This window comes from Mus caroli, unplaced genomic scaffold (assembly GCF_978045245.1).
Source record: "Mus caroli unplaced genomic scaffold, Mus_caroli_1 scaffold_16, whole genome shotgun sequence".
NCBI classification, from domain to species: Eukaryota; Metazoa; Chordata; class Mammalia; order Rodentia; family Muridae; genus Mus; species Mus caroli.
The window spans coordinates 28,445,187-28,465,439 of NW_028227271.1; the positions used below are offsets into that span (position 1 = coordinate 28,445,187).

The 20,253-nt window shown below is 45.0% G+C and overlaps 1 protein-coding gene across 1 annotated transcript; it reads right to left on the minus strand.

The window, feature by feature from the left end:
• Nucleotides 1-5,930: 5,930 nt before the first annotated feature.
• On the minus strand, nucleotides 5,931-11,342 carry Gli4 (GLI family zinc finger 4). Its single transcript, XM_029469451.2, is given in 11 exon segments — nucleotides 5,931-6,487; nucleotides 6,489-6,538; nucleotides 6,541-6,583; nucleotides 6,585-6,674; nucleotides 6,676-6,772; nucleotides 6,774-6,887; nucleotides 6,889-7,060; nucleotides 7,063-7,287; nucleotides 7,920-8,015; nucleotides 10,065-10,284; nucleotides 11,307-11,342. Coding segments are annotated over 10 exon segments (1,023 nt in total). The 5' UTR covers nucleotides 10,114-10,284; nucleotides 11,307-11,342; the 3' UTR covers nucleotides 5,931-6,400.
• Between the last annotated feature and the right edge of the window lie 8,911 nt (nucleotides 11,343-20,253).

The following is a 20,253-nucleotide window of genomic DNA, read 5'->3' on the forward strand; positions in this document are numbered from 1 at the left end:
GATCAAAGGCTGGGAGTGGGCGGGGCTGGGAGAGGGCAGGGCATCTCTGGTGTGTTGCCCAAGTTTTGCTGGACTGTGTGGAGCTAGTGAGGTGCAGGTCTGTTTGAAAGGAGCAGGTCGGAATGCTGGCCTACAGTGGGACTCAAGCTGGTAGGACATTTTGTCAGAAGCGCCTGGTACGAGTCAGATTTCAGCAAGCACAGGGACTGCGGCCATTGTGGCATAGTTTGCAGTCCGTAGTTGATTGGAGATCTGCTGGGACAGATAGCGACTTTGGGTGGGGAAGCTTAGGGTATTGACTGTCAGGCTTTCTTATCTGGAGTCTGTTTGACAGGTGGATCCAAGTCGCAACTTCCCTGAAGCTTACACGAAATAATTTTGAAAGTTAACGAAGTTTTAGATACATTGGCATCACCCCTGTTTGTGATCTGCACTGAAGTCCTCATAGAAAAAGCAGTTAACCAGTCTGCAAACAGCTGGAGTTGACCCACGTCTCTGAGCCATTGCAAAAGCTTGGGGACCCCCAAAATGAGTCTGGGTTAAAAGCATGAACACTCTTTCCTCTGTCCCTGGCTGGATGTATAGTTTGGTCAGCAACGTGTTCAGCACAATGAGGAGCACTGTGTAACAGTGATCAGTGCTTTTCCTAAGCTAGATTAGTAGCTTATCAGAGGGCTGGAGAGATGGCTCAGCGGTTAAGAGCACCGACTGCTCTTCCGAAGGTCCCGAGTTCAAATCCCAGCAACCACATGGTGGCTCACAACCACCTGTAATGAGATCTGACGCCCTCTTCTGGTGTGTCTGAAGACAGCAACAGTGTACTTATTTATAATAATAAAAAAATCTTTGGGCTGGAGCAAGCGGGGCTGACCAGAGCGAGCATAGGTCCTCTAAATTCATTTCCCAACAACCACAAGAAGGCTCACAACCATCTGTACAGCTACATAAAATAAATAAATCTCTAAAAAAAGAAAAAATAGCTTATGAGAACTCCATGATTCATGTTAAAACTCTGAACTTCTCAAGTCTTAGAATAACAACAACATAGCAAGAAGGAAAGAAATCTGAAACTTTACAAATTTTGTTATATATTTTAAATTGTTTTCTTAGAGCCACACAATTTATTTAACTTTCACATCCTTAGACCTTTACACGTGCATTTATATACCCTGAATGTCCCTAGACCCTCACAACTTTATTTATAAACTCCAAATATTTTTTAATTTAGTTATTTACTATGAATCATAGGTGGTTGGCACCGAGACCAGTCATTGAAAAGCAAGTTGTGCTGGGTGGTACTGGCACACACTTGCAGAGGCCGGTGGACCTCTGAGTTCAAGGCCAGCCTGGTCTACCGAGTGAATTTCTGGACAGCCAGAGCTGCACAGAGAACCCTGTCTGGAAAAGACCCTGTCTCTCCCCCCTTCAAAAAAGGAAAAAAGGGCAAAATTTACAAATAAAGGAATAATAAAAGTTACATTAAGAACCTGTTTTGTGAGTGTGAATTTTGCCCTTTTTTAAGCAGGAGACTTGGTAGCTCTAAAAAACCAAGGCCTGATTTTTTACATGGACTGACTAGGCAGTTGTGTGTGTGTTGGGGAAGGGGTGTGATCTTCGTGCTTGCTCTTGTCAAACTGATAAAGTTACAGTTAGCTATCACCATCATCAGAGATCTGATAAGGCTAAAATTGAGCGGGAAGTATCATCCAAATGGCCCCTCTACCAGTTAAACTGACAGCCTCACCCACAACCTGGATGGTTACCCTGGGCTCCTCCATGGTGCTCTCGATGGTTTCTTTAGAGGCAGATGTCTTCAGCCATCACACAGGGCAGCATTAACTCTGGCTGCCACATTGGGCAGTGTCAGCCTTCAGCTGCTGAGCCCAGAAGGTTGAGCTACATTCCTGTGGAGGAGGGACATGAGAGATCGGCCGACCTTGGCAAGGCAAAGAGGGGCGTTAATTCTCTAGTCGTCCTGCTTGTTCACAGTTCGAGTATGGTTCCGGATATAGGCAATGCATGGAGCAATTGTTTTTCCGGTGGTTAGCATCATCATAATCCAGGTGGGGTCCTCTGTGTCCAGGAGACCTTAGGGCCGTTTTTAGGAGCTGGCATTTTTGTCTATTATGGGAAGTTTTTTCTTATTAAACATTTTAGATGCTGTGTTTGCAGACCTTAGGAATTTGAGGCCCTGCATCTGGCCTATTTGATATATCTGATTTTAAACTAACTTCACTTACTTTTTAGTTACTTTATACTTAACTTTGAAAACATACAGAAAGTTAATTAAAACTTGTCTCTAAGTGAATTACATTTGCATTTAGCATTACTACAAATACAGTTTTGAGCACATTAAAAAACTTGATCAGGCTGGAGAGATGCCTCAGTGGTTAAGAGCACTGAGCGCTCTTCTGAAGGTCCTGACTTCAAATCCCAGCAACCACATGGTGGCTCACATCCATCTGTAATGAGATCTGACGCCCTCTTCTGGTGTGTCTGAAGACAGCTACAGTGTACTTACATATAACAATAAATAAATCTTTGGGCCGGAGCAAGCAGAGGTCCTGAGTTCAATTCCCAGCAACCACAGGAAGGCTCACAACCATTGTACAGCTACAGTGTACTCATATACATAAAATAAATAAATCTTAAAAAAAGAGCTTGATCATTTATGAGGCATCTATTAATTTGCATGTTAATTATCTTTAACATGTGTGTTAAAGTAGTTTATAGTACTTTAACAGCTTTTACAAGATTTTATATAGTTTTATCCTTGTTAAGTTTTAGCCTTAAAATTCTGAATTGAAGATTTAGCTGAAAGTCCTTTAGAATCAAAATAAAACTTTAAATATAGTCTACAGAGATTGGAAGCCCTTTATTCCTTTCTTTCTTTCTTTCTTTCTTTCTTTCTTTCTTTCTTTCTCTTTTTATCTCACAGTTTTTTTGTATGACTCAATTTATCCAAATATTAGCTTAACAAAGTTACCAAAGACCAGGAGGCTAGACATGTATCTCTAAATTTCTTGTAACCTGAGTAGACATTTATAACCTTAAAAAGTTGAAAGTCTTAATCATTAAGTAATTTTGGCTAAGAATTTTACATGCCCCCCCCCCCAGCCCCAAAGGTCTTACAGATCCTGAGAGAAAGAAGGTTTACAGCTTACCAAGAGCTCTGAATAGCCATCACTGCGAATGCAGGACTTCTTTCTTTCTCTCTTTCTTTCTCTCTTTCTTTCTTTCTTTCTTTCTTCCTACCTAACAAGAACTAAGAAAAGGGGAAGAAGTCAGAGCTAGACATCTGTAATTACATTTAGCTGGCCTAATTGTTATATATTTTTATGTTATATATTATTTTATTTAAATAACACGAGACATACAGTAACAAATAAATACACAATTTGTTGTAAGAAGTTTCTCTTAGAGGGGTGTTGGACAACACCCAGAATGTGCCCAGTAGATCTAACAGCTGTCCAGTTGCTGCAGACAACACCCAGAATGTACCCAGTGGATCTAACAGCTGTCCAGTTGCTGCAGACAACACCCAGAATGTACCCAGTGGATCTAACAGCTTTCCAGTTGCTGCAGACAACACCCAGAATGTACCCAGTGGATCTAACAGCTGTCCAGTTGCTGCAGACAACACCCAGAATGTACCCAGTGGATCTAACAGCTTTCCAGTTGCTGCAGACAACACCCAGAATGTACCCAGTGGATCTAACAGCTGTCCAGTTGCTGCAGACAACACCCAGAATGTACCCAGTGGATCTAACAGCTTTCCAGTTGCTGCAGACAACACCCAGAATGTACCCAGTAGGTCTAACAGCTGTCCAGTTGCTGCAGACAACACCCAGAATGTACCCAGTGGATCTAACAGCTGTCCAGTTGCTGCAGACAACACCCAGAATGTACCCAGTAGGTCTAACAGCTGTCCAGTTGCTGCATAGGTGGGCTCTTTACTCTTAGTTTTAGCCTGCATACCCTAGTTTTCCCAACAAACCTTGAGGCCTCGTGAAATTTAGGGGCTAATGGCATACAACTAGCTGGGCAGAGCTACTGGTTACTCAAATGAGGATATAATGACCTTGTCTACCTCTGCCTTTTGGAAGGAATTACTGGAAAAGCAGCTAGTGCTCTCAACCACTGAGCCAGCTCTCCAGCCACAGACTATTAACTTTTAAGGAGCCCAGCTCTGATTATTTTAAGCAAGTATATCTGGAGTTATTAATGAGAGATTTTTAGATAAAGGGTTTTTATTTTACTTTATAACCAGTTTGTGTGTCTGCAGATGGAGGCAGACAACCTGAAAAGCTTCATGGGTTTTTTTTTTTTTCCTTATAAGGTCACAAGTTGCAGAACAGTGTAAGTATCTGTAACCTAGAGGCCACTAAACAGAGAACGATAAAAACGACACCTGTGGGAACCCAGAAAGTGTTGGCATCAGGTTGCTTTTGTGTTCACAGATTTTTAACCATATCCAATAAACTTACAAATTTTAAGGCACAGAAAGTTTATATAATAGTCTTACAAGTCTTGAGATACGTTTGTATTTTGACAAAAGTCTGAGAGAGCTAAGGAAAGCTGAGGAAAGGAGAAGCGGTAAGCAGCTGTAACTCCCACTGGAGAGTCTACTTTTTAGCTGTTTTAAAGCACCTGGCGTCTTTTCCTGGGCTGTTTGGTTTTTCCTTTTGCTGACAGAGGCAGGAGGCCTGTCTGACCCAAGACAGAGATTCTGGGGGAAACTTTTAAACAAGCATGCTTGGGTCAAGAGAGGGGGCCGTAAATCCAACACAGAGCCAGCTTTTAATAAAGTAGGACAGCATAGAAGATTTCAATGTCATTCATACCTAAAAGACCCCTGAATCCCTGCGAAACTAAAATCTGGTGACCAAAGCAGGCAGAGAACAAAGAAGGCTTAGAGAGAAGACCTTCGGGTGTGAGCCACAGGCACAGCGAGCAGCTGGTGGAAGAATAGAGGGCTTATGGTGCCTGTAAGGGCTGTGCTGGGCAAGGGAGTGGGGGTGGGGCGGCAGTAGCCAGACCTCCATGGGCAGAGATAGGAGCCAGCTAAGAGAGAAAACAAGCAAGAAAAAGAAGCAGAGAGAAAAGGAATGCTAACAGGAGGTGCCTGATGTACCTGTGGAACTTAAACAGGCTCCAGCGAGCCAGTGAGAGACAGAGACAGAGACAGAGCAGGGAGCTCCTAGGACTAGACGAGGAGAGGCAAGTAGTTAGCCATGGTTATAGGCAGAGTAAGCTGAAGGAGGAAGTGAACAAGAGAGGCAGAGCGAGCTCCTGAAGGGAGCTGGGGAGCAGCAAGCTCCAGGGGTGAGCTGGGAACCTGCAGCGGCGAGGGGCGGCATCTGTAAGGTTTGGTTTCCCATGGTGCAGCAAAACTCAGCAGCATACTGGAAAACACAGGGCTACCAAACAAAAAAATGTCTACACAGTCCTTCGAGACCAGACAAAAACAGACCTGAGGTGATAATCTTCACTCATATGCCAGAACTGGAGGACAGCAGGATGTCCCCGACTCTGTCCCTGTAGACTGGGCGTATGATCACGTCTGATCTCCCCCTTAGCTACCCAGATGTCGGGACTTGCAGAAAAACTAACCAATTGCTCTGAGGTTCCAATATGCGTTGGCCAGGAAGGTTTCCTTTTGTTCTGCTTACAAATCTGCAATGGTCAATCTGGAGTTCCACAGGGCCTCCAAGGCCACAATGTGCTCGCCCCCATCTAGGGCCTGGCACTGACTGGTGACTCTTAATTTGTAGTAGCCTGGATATCAGGCTTTCACAGGCCGCACCCAGCTTAGGACCTATCTTGAACCCCCTGACCCTATGTATGGGGGCTCCCAGGGATCCTGGACAAGCCCCCCAAATGTTATAGAGTTCAAGAATCCCAGGAAAAGACCACAGACTCCATCCAGATTATAGTTGGTTAAATTTATTGAAACCGCTAGAAGGACACTAGTCTCTGAGCCAAACTAGAGACTGCTGTGCAAGGGGGCGGAAGGATTTGTAATGAGGAAACCCACACTGAGTGTCTGCACAAGCAAGCCAGGAGCTGTGCTGCTCTGCCAAGGTTAGGTAGTCAGGGGCGACCTCAAAATAGGCCTGAATATCTGCATATGCAAGTTACAGAAGCCAAAGAAGTCATAACAAGTAGATGGTCCTGGCTGTACATTTCTGAGTGGGAGTGACTGAGTCAGGGTTACTGGGATCTTCCAGGAGCGGGAGTCACAGAGAAGTGGCTAGTGGGTTCCAAGCTGAATACCTACCAGGAAATGGAATTTCTTTGGCCATCACACCTGGACACAGGACATGTCCTGCCGGGTCCCTATAAAGCATACCCATCTCATTCGGTAGGAGCAGGTTTACCCAGTTTATTGGGGTGAGCGCTACTCGTGGTAGTGCACCCTCCGGTGCTGGATGAGCTGATAGCTCTGGCCAGAAGCTTTGCCACAGGTGTCGCAGGTGAAGGGCTTCCTCACCCGTGTGGGTCCGTAAGTGCGACTGTCCTCGGAAGGCCTTGCCCAGTCTTCACACCTGTAGGGCTTCTCGCCGGTGTGAATGAGCTGGTTGTTCGATGAGCACCGAGCCCCAGATGAAGGCCTTGCCGCAGACATACTGGCTGCAGACATACGGCTTTTCCCTAGTGTGCAGCCGCTGGTTGGCGCACCAGGTTGAAGCTCTGGCTGAAGGCGTGACCACATTCGCCACACTTGTAGGGTTTCTCGCCATTGTGAATGCGCAAGTGCTCTGTGAAGTGCCAGGCCGCACTGACCCCACTCATAGGGCTTCTCGCCTGTGTGGATGCGGAGGTGCTGCACGAAGCCCCACCAGCTCCCGAAGTCCTTGCGGCACTTGTGGCAGGCGTAGGGCTTCTCCCTTATGGCTGCGCTGGGGCTTTAGCAGAAGAGAGTTGTACTTGAAGCTCTTATCACAGGCCTCACAGGGGTGTGCCTTGATGCCCTGTGGGTCCCTCTGCTGGCAGTCTCGACCTAAACTACTGCCTAGTTCAGCAGTCTTCTTGGCGCTACCCTCTGTCCCTGGGGCAAGAGTGCCATGTGCCAAGTGTCTCTTTTCTGAGAGCAGGGCATGGCTCCTGGAGGCAAGCCTGCTGGCTGCTCCAAGGTACATTCCTGGCTAACGCTGTCTCCACACTTAGACATGCCGGGAAGGCTCTTCTGGAGGCCCCTCAGTGCCCTTCCATCTGAGGCCAACCCATCTCCACGACTGCAGGAGTTGCGAGAGGCTGGAGTTTTCTCAGACTCCCACTCAGAGTCTAAAAAGAGAAACGGCCTAAGGTAGTTCCCAGTCTCACCCCTACTGTAGCACTCTGGGAGCTGAGCCCAGGGAAAGCCTGAATGGGGGACTCTTCAGAGGGGTGGAGAGGCTGGGAGGGGGGGTGTAAGGTGGGGGGAGGGGTGTGCCAGGAGCAGCCAGGTCCCTGTCCTGTAGGAGCCTCAGTGGTGGTTAACTAGTCCTGTGATACCTCTCTTAGCTGGGAAAAGGAAGTACAGGTTGCTATTAAGAGCTAGCAAGGACCTGGGGCTTTGAGAACTCTCGAAAGTGGTCCTTCAGGCTGAGATGGCTGCGAAGATACTCATTTTACCCCACGAGAGTCAGGTGGCAAGAATGCCTAAGGCCTACCCTGCCAAAGAGATCAGATCTGGATGGGGCGAGACCTCATTCACAGCTCCGTAGGGACCAGCAATGGCCTGGGTCACAGTCACAGTCAACCCCCGCCCACCCAGCGTCTATGAGTAGACAAAAAAACGGTAGCTAGGCTTGAAGCTAGGCCCAAGCCGAGACCCAGGAAGGATGGCCTGGCCCTTAGCACACCCAGAGAAGTGCTATACTGCATCCAGCTGGGGGCTCCCAAGGCTGCCTGAGGCCTACAGGCTGCTCACTCACCAAGCCAGGTGTCTCTGGTGATCTTCACTTCCTCTATGTCTTGGAGGTCTGGGTCTGCTGTCCGGGAAGGCACCTCAGAGCTGGAACAGGGAGAGCCTGGAGGGAGGGACTAAGGCTCACGCCCTACTCTCCGGAGGGCAGCATCCTGCCTTTTCCTCCTTCCAGAACGTAAGACTCCAAGGCTTTCCTCCTTCCAGAACGTAAGACTCCAAGGCTCTGGGGCGAAGACCCTGACACACAGTACATTCCTCACCCATGCAGCATCCCCTTATGCCCCCAAAGATGGATGAGGTGTCTTGCCCATCAAGTAAACCCTCCCGAGGTCCTGGCTTTGGGAACTCATTCTCCTTCAATTCTGTAAGGCAAGCACAAGCCCGGCTGCCCAGACAGCTCTTGTGCCTGCCCCATGCTTGCTGATGCCCTGGCTGACTGTGGTCTTGCCTCCTTTCCACCCATCCTTGCTCTTTGCACTCAGCCCTGTGGCTGCCCCTTGGTCCCATCTTCTCAATTCTTAGCATCACAAGTCAGCCCCGGCTCGTGATCTGTGCCTGTAAGGGCAGAGAGACCCTAGAAGGACCATTTATCCCATACAGCCGAGACTGGCCTACTGCTTGTAGGTTAGCCAGAGTGGACCGGGCTGTGGTTTGGAGCCTTTCTTGTAGGCCCCTGGCATAGGGACCCTTGGGTGCCCTTTCCTTATGCTTTCTTCACCTCTGCTACTTCCAAAGGAGCCTGAAATGACCGTGTAAAAGGTTTGCTTTGCAGGTTGCTGGGACCTAGATATTCTGCATGGGCCCATTTGGGAGAAGGTTCCAAGAAGTCCTGGAAGAACTGCAGGCGGGTTTCAGAACACTGGGGTCTTCTCTGGTAAAGAATGTGCGGGATGAGCCCAAATGGTGTGACACACGGTAATCCCAGAGACTCAGGGGGCTAAGGCAGGGAGACGGTGCTGTGAGGCCCTTTTCCTCCAAAACCAAAAGAAGACAAACAAGAGTGGGATGCATGGGCCTTTGAAAGTAGGAGAATAGCTTGCAATCTTAGAGGCAGCCCTGACCTCACTGGTAGCTAGGAAGCAGGCATAGAGACCACCTGTCACCTGTTTATCTGTGCAAGGGGCGATGGCCATTCCCTCATCTACCTCCAGACACTCAGCACCTTCCCAAGCTCCACTACGACTTTGTAAAGTCCCTGCCACCAACAACCATCCCTTAGTCCGGAATCCACTTCATTTACTTGTTTCCCAGGCATACCAGGAACAGCATAATGCTGTCAGGTCCTGTCTAAGAATTGTTCTAGGAATAGGCAGAAGGGTCCTTGTAGCCAGGCAGCAGACAGGTCAGGGCTTGGGGTCCCTACATGGTCTGGGGTTGACCCCTATGGTTCCCCAGGGAGGTGTGATCTCTGTCCTCATCCGTGAATGTCCATCTATAAGCTGTGGCTGGGCTTTGGCATCACCTAAGAGAGCCTGGCACAGAACACAGCTGCCTTCCACAAAGCTCAGCCTTACTGGATCAGCCATGAGATGTCTAGGCCTGCACAGAGAGCTGGTCCTATGTGGGGTCTTCTCCTCACTGGCACTGAGCATGCCTCAAGTATCAGAGACCATGTAGTCCAGAGGCTTCATCCCTGAAGCACATGGGAAGCTTCACTGGTCTCCTGAGATGCCTCTCTTCCTGGTCTAGGATGTGCTGGCAGAGGGAGATCTTCTCTTCCTAAAACTGGGCCCATCCTGAGGCCATTTTTCCTTTTATACTGAGTGTACTGGCTGGTTTTGTATGTCAACTTGACACAGCTGTAGTTATCACAGAGAAAGGAGCCTCCCTTGAGGAAATGCCTCCATGAGATCCAGTTTTAAGGCATTTTCTCAACTAGTGATTAAGGGGAGAGGGCCCATTGTGGGTGATGCCATCCTTGGGCTGGTAGTCTTGGGTTCTATAAGAAAGTCAGTAAGTAACATTGCTCCATGGCCTCTGCATCAGCTCCTGCTTCCCGTCCTGTGTGAGTTCCAGTCCTGACTTCCTTTGGTGATGAACAGCAGTGTGGAAGTGTAAGCTGAATAAACCCTTTCCTCCCCAACTTGCTTCTTGGTCATGATGTTTGTACAGGAATAGAAACCCTGACTAAGACACTGAGGAAGAAACATACCCGGGGGCTGTTCCCTGGGGTCAGTCAGGGTGGCCTCTACCACTGCCATCTTCCACCATTGCCTTAGGGCTCCTCCCAGAGGCCCCAGTGCTGAGCTAGCCAAAACACGGATCAGGTCAATCTCATGGGGTAGAAATGGGGCAGAGGGGCATAGCAGTCTGGAGCAAATACCGGGAGGGTGCCCATTGGAGTGCCACACGGTGCTGGTCTCCAGGTGTCCCTGGTGATGAGAGACGATTGAGTGATAAGACAGGAAGGGACTTTTCAACATCCTCTAGAGAAGCCTTCCCGAGCCCTGCTCAGGGAGGCACCTGGGACCTGAGGGAAACGAAAACCAAGGCAGAAGGTGGGAATGGATTGTTGTTGAAGAGCACCATGTCAGGTCCTGAGTGGTCCTAGGTGAGCCTTAGCTTCTCTTCTTAGCAAGAGAACATTGCCAAGAAAAGGCAGGTGACCTCCTGAGGAGCTTTGGGGCCCATGGTGCAAGGGCCTGAATGCTTGCTCAAAGTGAAACGGGCACGATTACAGGCAGCCTCCCCAGCAAGGCTAAGCAAGCAATTCAACCAACTGAGCCCCATCCCGGCTTCTCAGTACCGTAGCCTAAATGTTTATCCCAATATAGCCTGCAGAGAAAAGAATGCTTATTCTAACAGCAAATACTCCTGCACCACAACTGGGGCTCTGGCTCCAGACAGTGTGAGGCGTCAGGATTCTAAATCTAATTTTAAAGGGGGTTATTTCATGAAAACCAGAAGGGATACATTTCCAGAGGGTAACCTTTTCCTCGAAACCTGAAGAGTCTGAGGCTGCTATCCCCAAGCCCAGATTTCCCATAGTAGCACTCACAGGGGTTGTGTGAGTGTGTGTATCAAAGACGTATTTCCAGGCTGGGGATCAGGCTCAGTTAGTTAAACCGCTTTCTTAGCATGCCTCACACCTCAACACTTTTTTGAGGTGTTGGGGATTGGGCCAAAGAGAGAGCCTGGTTTTCTTCCACAAAGTGACAAGGGGGAGAGAGGATGACTTGGGGCGAGATGCAACAGCACACACCAGGAGGCGGAGACGCTGGGTGCAGGCGCTGGGCGGACACTGTGGGGCCGCCCTACTGGGTCCCCTAGATTGAAACCACTCAGAGGACTCGGGCTTGGGGTGACCGAAGTCACTGCAGGAGAAACAGGCAGGCACCTACGCGAATGAAAGGAAGAGTCCGAGATGGAACCACTGGGAGGAGCGACCACTCACCTTGAGAATGGGAGGAGACCGCTCGTTCGCGCCGGCCGGAAGTGCTCTGTCTCTGGGAGGCCCCGCCCCCCAATTCCGGGAGTCTCTGGACCCCGGAGGACCACACCTCGGTGGCCTCTTGACGCTCAAAGCCATTAAGCCCTGTAGCTTCCCCGCAGAGGGTGTCTGTCCAACGGCCCAACACAGTCCAGTCTGGACGATCTGCTTTCAAATTAGCCGAAAAGCCCGACAGAGGCCCTCATTTCCGCGCGAGGCAGGAGTGTGAAAGCCCAGGTGTTGGGCCTCGGAGGATGTCATAGTAGGGTCATTGGAACTGACCCCAACCAAGACCACACATGATGCCACAAGCTGCCACTAACCTTATATAGTCTTGCAGACTGTCAGGGGGTGTGTCATCGCATGAGGTTGTTAAAAATTCTCACTGCAAATAGATTTTCGTAACCAGCGCCAACCTCAGGACGCTGGAAGGTGCTGTTTGTAGTGACTGAGCGACTACCAGTTGTTATGTAGACTATGGGAAAAGACCCCCTAGACTTAATTCAGATTATAATTAAGCAAAATTTTAAGGCTGCTAGCAGGGCCACAGTCTCTAACCCAAGTCAGAGACGTGGTGCCCAGAAGTGGGTGCAGGAAGATGAGATTTTAAGGGCAAAACCCACAAAATCTGCTTTGTTCTGCCAAGATTATATGATAAAGGTGATCTCAAAATAGTCCTTGAATGTCTGCATAAACAAATTAGAAAACCAAACCAGCAGTTAGTCATAACAAGCAGATGGTTATGGCTGTACATTTCTTAGGGATGGGGAGTGTCAAGGAGTCAGGTTGGGATACCTTGTCTTTGAGGAACTTGAGTCAGAGACAATCACTATACTAGGTTCCAAATTGGGTTTCTAGCACAAAATGGAGTTTCTGTAGCCATCACATCAGGCATTTGTGATCCCTATGGTTAGAGTGTGAGGACCCCGGAAACACACACACATGCGCGCGAGCTTGTGTGTGTGCGTGCGCACACACACACACACACACACACACACACACACACACACACACGCACATGCACACGCACACGCACACGGGGCGATTCCAGGGAGAAATACTGAGTAGCTTTCCCTGATCTAGTCTGCACTACATGAATGATGTGTTTCAGCTTAGAGGGCCCGGAGACCCTGGCCTTCACCCTCAGATGCTAACACAGAACCTCCAGGCATGGTGCTTTGGGTTTGCATTCTTAAATGCAAAGTAGTAGAAAAGGCCTCTGTTAGGTTTGCTCCATTAGAGAGTTAGGACACACTCAGGGCAAGCTATCCAACCCAATTGACTAGAGCTGGCCCTCCAGGGTATGTTCAGGAGTGCAGGAGGCTCCATCTCACCTAAAACCTCCCAAGCTTCTCCAGGCAGGAGGGCTAGTTAACCCCAGAATCACTTATATGAGGTTCTGAGAGCCCTTCCCATACACAGGCTCCCAGACCTTAGAACAACTGACTCCATGGTGGCAGTGCCATTCAGGTCAGAAACAGCACATAGACATCACCCACCTGCCAAAATGAAAACAAAGACTTAATTCATCAAAGTCCATACTTGTGGGAAATCCCGAAATGTTATTATCCTTGCTTTTTGGCTTTAGTAGTTGGGCTTCTGGTTAACTGTTCTTGTTAACTCAAGTATGCCAACCTAGGATATGGTCTTTGTGCTTAAAAACTCACCCTGAAAAAGACTCGGTGCTACACTGGGATCCTGAACACCCAGTGTAGTCTTTGGCCAACTAATAAAATTTTTGTTGGCTTAAACCCATGTCCGAGCAGCCTTCTCTGCTAGATAACCTACATCATTTCTGGAGGTCCTACAGAGATCCCCAGAGACCAGACCCTGAGACACAGGGGTGAGGGCAGGGGCCAGTCGTCAAATGCTCTCAGAGCCGGGAAGAATGCTGTGGTCAAGGAGCTCTGAAGAGACGCAGGACCTGAGATGTTCTAGGTCCCAGGACTCCCTTTGGTCATTGCTGCCTTGGGAGAGCTCTGGCACCTGCTCCCCAAAAGGAAACTGTAGCCATCCAGTGGCTTAAGGAAACTGTAGCCATCCAGCGGCTTAAGGTAGAGTGGGGATCAACTGAAAGGAGGCCTGGCCATTAAAGTAATCAAAGCTACAACACCTCCCATAATAAACCAATCATGCGTTTAGGCCTGGCCAACACCCTTGTTAACTCTTTAATTACCTGTAAACCCTTGTCATCAAACCAATCTTCAGTAATATTTACAGGAGCGATCACAAAAGCAGGTTGTTGTAAAATGATAACAGAATGTTTAGAATAGGCTTTTAAAACACAATTAGTCGAATTGCAGCCAATACAAGATACATCAAAAGTATTATTTTTAGAATGTAGAATAATGCTCATATTTCCTACTGATAGGACATAAGGCATGTGAACACATGATGTAACAGGCTCTGTCACCCAAGCTGGACTTGATCTTTTAGGCTGAGCACTCACATCATCCCCGACAGCACCCAACTCCTGTATGTATCTTTGTTGATAAGCTGTGTGGGTCCAGACTCCAGCAGGCAAAGCTGATGAGGGGAGGATAGGTGGAGATGGAGAGTCAGTAGCATAATTAGTCATACTAGCCACTCCCCTATATTCTGACCAGTCTGAAATCTTGAAGTCAGTCCCATGAGGCTGATAAAGCACAGGCTTATTTATTTATTTATTTATTTTTAGGGAATTGTGATATTTGTGTATTCTCTCATCCCACAATGTGGAAAATGTTGTGGTGCCTGGTATTCCTCTGCCTCTAGGCCAGTGGGTAAAGTGACTGGAATGCCATTTAAACTGTCTTTGTATGAGTCAAGATCTTTCCCCTGTAATGTAGTAGGAGATACTCTCAGATATCCAGTAGCGTTCTGCTTTGAAAATCATTTGGGGGTACCAGTTCCCAGTCCTTGGTAATTAACTTCTCTTCTGATTGATAGTGAAAATTTTTCCAGCAGGCATATCCATTAACTTAGTATTATTTACCATTCCCACAACTTCTGGGCCTTCCCATACCGTTGGATGTAAAAGGAGTGGATCAGGGATATAGGCCCAGTACAGCTTCCCTGTCATCATTGTCAGGGCAGTTTGTAAGCTCACCATCAGCATCATTCTTTATCCCAGCATTAGCGTGTTTTACTAACCACTCTGGCAGCTAGCATGCTCCTTCAGCATCCTTCAGAAAAAAACACAAACATGTCCTCTTCCCCATATTAATACCTGATCAGGATCATTTCATGTGTCAGTATGTCCTTCCATTTTACTTAGTTGTAGGGTGCCATAGACACTTAAAGAGCTCCTTGGGATCTAAATTTTAAAATAAAAGAAGCATGATTTAAATAATTTTGTGGTGTACAGGGATATAATTGTCTCTTTTTTTATTTTATGAAGATATTGTTTTAAAGTTTTATGGTCCCGTTTTATAATATCTTCTCCTTGCGGATTATAATGAATCTCTGTAATATGGGTAGTGTTAAATTGTTAACAAAACATCTCAAAGGTTTGACTGTAATAGTCAGCTTTATAATCTGTCTTAATCTTATTTGGAACACCAGGTACAGAAAAACAGTGTAGACAACAACTAATTTTATTTTTGGTTGTTTTATTTGTTAAAGCAGTTGTAACTAGAAAGCCTGAGAAGTATCAATACTCACAAGTGTATTTTTAAATTTTTTAAAATCAGAAATACTGTAACATCTATTTGTCATAATTGATTACGTATGAGTCTTTGAGGATTAACACCATTATGTGGTGTATGAAGAAATTGAGGACGCTGAGGACAAGTCTCTATAATTTGACATGTTCATTTTCTAGAAATATCAAATTGTCTCAAACTATTACACTTTTTAAAAAGATTTATTTATTTATTTTATGCATGTGAGTACACTGTAGCTGTACAGATGGTTGTGAACCTTCATGTGGTTGCTGGGAATTGAATTTTAGGACCCTTGTTCACTCCAGTCAACTCCGCTCGTTCAGTCCCTGCTAGCTCTGGCCCAGAGATTTATTTATTATTATACATAAGTACACTGTAGCTGACTTCAGACACACCAGAAGAGGGCGTCAGATCTCATTACAGGTGGTTGTGAGCCACCATGTGATTGTTGGGATTTGAACTCAGGACCTTCCAAAGAGCAGTCAGTGCTCTTACACGCTGAGCCATCTCACCAGCCCAAACTATTACTATTTTGATGATGTAAAGAATGAGATTGTTTGGCTAACTGTTCCTGTGTAAGGCTTATAATCTGGTATGTAAACCTGTTGTAGCATTGTCCTCACTAAGGGTCTAGGCAATCTAGTATGAGCCCTTAAATGTCTTATAAATTAAGGAACAATATATTTTCTTAAATTAAGTTGCATTTGTATTTGTATAAATAATTGTAAAATTTGAGAATTAGTAGTATTTTTTTTTTAAAAAGGAACAATTTTAAGGAATAGTAAACCATGAGCTGTATATTGGCTATCAGTATGTAAATTAAAAGTTTGATTTTTTTTTTTAACATTTTAAAAACAGTGGCTATATCACGTAATTTAATTATTTGTGAAGCAGGGAGAAACCTGAGAGAATAAACATCCGATTTAATTATTTATGGTGTCTTTTCATTAGATGAGCTGTCTGTAAACATAGTAAATGTATTTTCTATCAGCTATATGTGTTAATTGATAGGAAATATAGAAGTATGTATAGAGGCAAATTTTAATAACTTGTCTTTTGGATAATGATTATAAAATTTGTCTAAAAATTTTGTATATTTAATAAACCAAATGTCAGTATTTTGTAATAACCAATTTAATTGTTGTTTGGAATAAGGAATAAATATTTTTATCAGGTTCTTTTTAAAAATACTTTTGTGATTTTGTCTTATAATTTTGTTAATATAGTAACAGCTTTATAATAGGGTGTTTAAACTTTACTTGGAGATGAAGAAAGGTGAATCTACATTAATGGTCTCTTTTGCCAAAAGATTGCTGTAAAACAGCCAACAATTGATCATAGTCTATATAATGTATCTGTTGTTGGCTAGTAGTTGTTATCTATTTTTTTGTAAAGTTATTTGTCCCTCATCAGTTAATTGTCTAAGGGAATTAGGACTTGCACTCCCCTTGAGAAATATTAAACATAGTTTTAAGGTTTGTGTGTGTGTGGCAAGTTTAAGGTGAGGTTTTAGCCTATTAACATCTCTTAATAGCGTTTGAAAATCATTTAAAGTAAGTAAGTTATCTTTTTTTGGGAGTATTTTGTGTCACAATTTGTTTAGGATATAACTGATGTCTCAATTATTGAAAAGGATATTGCCTTTGAATCTTTTTCCCCCAAGATTTTAAAGCTCGTTGTATCAGAGCAAAGGCTTGTAGTAAAACTTCTTTAGAGGGATCAGTTAATAAAATATTTATATAATGAATAATATGTACTGAAGGACTTAAAGTATTAACCTTTTTGACATAATGTAGGGCTATTGGCCATTTTTTGAGGCAAAACTTTTTAATGATATCATTTTATCGGTTATTTAAAATTATAAGCAGACATGCTAAGTGTAAACCTTTTACAACCATCAAGATGTAAAGGAATAGTATTAAAATAATCTTTTAAACCCATAACAATTTTATATTTATATTTTGGAATGGCAGCTGAAGTAGGTAAGCCAGGTTGTAATGTCTTCATAAGTTTTTAATTTTAATGGTACTTTGCAAATTTCTACTTGTCTGATTTTTTAAATTATAAATATGAGTGAGTTAAAAATCTTGAGCTTGTGATCAACTTGAAAACTGTAGTTAATGGAATATTGGTAGTTTAATTATATTTTTAAGTTTCTTTTGTAATATTAGAGCATAACCATAATTTTGGAAAGTAAATCCCAGCTTTTAACAGTGTAAACAATCTATTTTTTCTAAAATCAATATCAAGTGTATTACTTTTACATTATAAAAGTAACATTACATTAAAAAGTTACATTAAAAAGGCTGTCAGTTCTTTTATATGAATGTGTGACAGAATAGCTTTTAATATCTCATTAAAGAGACATTGTTTTAAATCTTACTTTTTATAAGTCTAGTTTTTAGTATAAGAATTATAAAAAATATCATCTCAATTTAGAAGTACCTTTAGAGACCAGTTTTTGGGGGTTGGCTCATGTCATGTACTGTTGTTTAGAATGACTCTAACCTTGAGTTATTAGTTTTAAGTTAACTTTTTGTTGCCAATGTTATAAATTTGTAATCATATCCAATAACTTATAAGCCAATATCCTATAATCAAGGCATATAGAACATACTTATATTTTAAAAACCAGTCAGAAATAAAAATGAATTGGTTATACACATCTTATATATTTAGACCAAAATTAAAAAAAAAAAAATTCAGTTGTAATTTTAAGAGAAGAGCACCTTGTCACCTGTTGAATCCAATAAACACAATCACAGAGCTTTTTCTAGGAAAAACAGCCATCAGCTCTCTTACCATAAAAGCAGAGAAGATGTTGGCCCCTTTAAGAGCAGCTTGTGAACACCGGGAGTGGTGGCGTACGCCTTTAATCCCAGCAGGCAGAGGCAGGAGGATTTCTGAGTTCGAGGCCAGCCTGGTCTACAAAGTGAGTTCCAGGACAGCCAGGGCTACAGAGAAACCCTGTCTTTAAAAACCAACCAACCAACAAACCAACCAACCAACAAACAAAAAGAGTGGCTTGTAGACAACCAGCCCCTAGCAGGGCTTCTCTAGCTGTGTTTGACTCCCGGCTACAGGTGCAGGGTAACTTATTAGTTTTTTGTTGTTATTGTTGTTTTGTTTTGTTTTTTTCTGATCAAGTTAAAACTAAATCAAGGGGTGGACAGCCAGCAGATCAAGTTTTAACCATTTCTTTTTCGGTGGAGCGCTCCAACCAAAGCAGCATTTTTCAGCGAGTCTTCCGTTTTCAGGGTCTCTGTTCAGGCGCTATCTGTAGCCGGCCAGCGGCTTTACAGTGAGCAGGGCTTCACCTGAAAGGAGGGCTGGAAATGAGGTGGACGAGAGAAGAAGGAGAGACTGTGTTCTGATCAACGCTCAAAGTTTGATATTCAGCACAGCATTTGTAAAGGGAAACCCACAAAACCCATCCCCTGGACAGTAACTCCGGGTAGCAACAGCACAGCAGCCAGTCTGATAAGTTTCTATTTCTTGGCAGCTCACTATTTCCAGTACATCAAAGCTCGCAGCTGCAACCAAGGCAGGTGTCTCTGTTTAGGCCGATGAAACCTATTGTAGCAAGCGTTCAAGGTCTTTTCAGCCTGCCTGTTGTAGCAAATGTTCTGCTTAGCCTGTACAGGCTGAGGAGGTCACAGGAAACAAATTAGAAAAGCCCCCTGGTCTGTCACTTAAGGAGGTAAGTCTGTCTTCTGTTTGAACATATGGGAAAGGTTGGATGTGGCTGTGTCCAGGATCCGTGTGAGATGTCACTGGATTCCTCCTGTCTGTTCAAGGGTATGGAATGTATGCCACCCGATTGTCTTTATTGTGTGTCTCTCTCTGTATGTATGTGTCTCTGTCCGCCTTTCAATGTGTTTCTGCCAGCTTTGTTTCCCAGTATTGACCAGTGGCTGTGAGACACTCACCCCACCCCCAGCTTAAGAGCTGTGCCTTTTGTTGGGGACTCAAATCCTTTTGGCTCTGCCAGGTTGCCCAGAGAAACCAAAAAAGCCTTCGCCTGTCCTGTTCATGCTCCCTGGGTGGAGGTGGGGCGAGGTCAGGACTCTCATAGAGGACTCCTGCAGGAGAATGCACGGGGGTGGGGGTGGGGATGGGGGTGGGGGTAGGGGTATTGTTCCCTGATGTACATTCCCTCTGCTTCCCAGTCTGCTTTGCTTCTAGCAGGACAAAGGAGCAAAGAGGAAGCTCTACTCCTTTCTTCCATGATTTATGTCTCCTTTTCAGCCAAGTCTCTCCATTCTCTGAAAAATAAAAAAAATAAAAGGAGAAAAACCACCCCTATGTTGGGCAGGAGACTCACTACTGGACAATGCAGCCCCCAACAAAATGAAGTTTTCCTTTCTGTCCAACACTGATCAAGGAAACTGTAGTGGTTTGAATCAAACTGGCTCCCACCGGCCCATAGAGAGTGGCACTTTTAGGAGGTGTGACCTTGCTGGAATAGGTGTGACTACGATGGGGTGTGAGGTCTCAGATGTTCACTTCCTGCTGCCTGTGGATCAAGATGTAGAACTCTCAGCTCCTTCACCAGCACCTTGTCTTCCTGTACTCTACCATGTTTCTCACCGTGATGATGATGGACTGAACCTCTGAAACTGTAAGGCAGCCTCAATTAAATGTTCTCCTTTATAAGAGTTGCCTTGGTCATGGTGTCTCTTCACAGCAGTAAAAACCCTAAAACAGAGATTTTAAAATAATTTTTGCTAGGTCTCTTAAAGAGGAGTAAAGACAGCTGCTAAAAAGCTTATTAATAGAATAGGTAAAAATTTTAAAGGAATAAATAGATTCTAGTTACTGGAGGTAGCTTAAAAGGTGTTTAACAACAGAGAGAACCAATTGAGAGACAAGACCTTTTGCATAAACTGAAAGCCACCATCACCTTCTCTGATGATGAGATGCAGTTAAACTTATACATAACCCACAAAATTTTGGTGTCCTGCCCTCAGTCAGAAGAGCAATTTCTAGCTAATCAAAATATACAGTTGTACTATCTCTCACATTGACAACAAAGATTTCCAGGGATATAGGCAGAAACCAACCTGCTAGGACTGGCCCAATTCCAAGTTCCTATAATTGTTCAACTAATCAGTTCAGCCACCCGCATCCAGACTCAACAATACCCAATGATGCTGGAAACACAAAGAGAAACTGCAGTCCACACTGCCGGGTTTAGAGAGTCCAGCATCCTGGGGCCCTGTCAGTCACCCTAGAACACTCCTCTCCTGCCTGTGAAGAAACCTGGG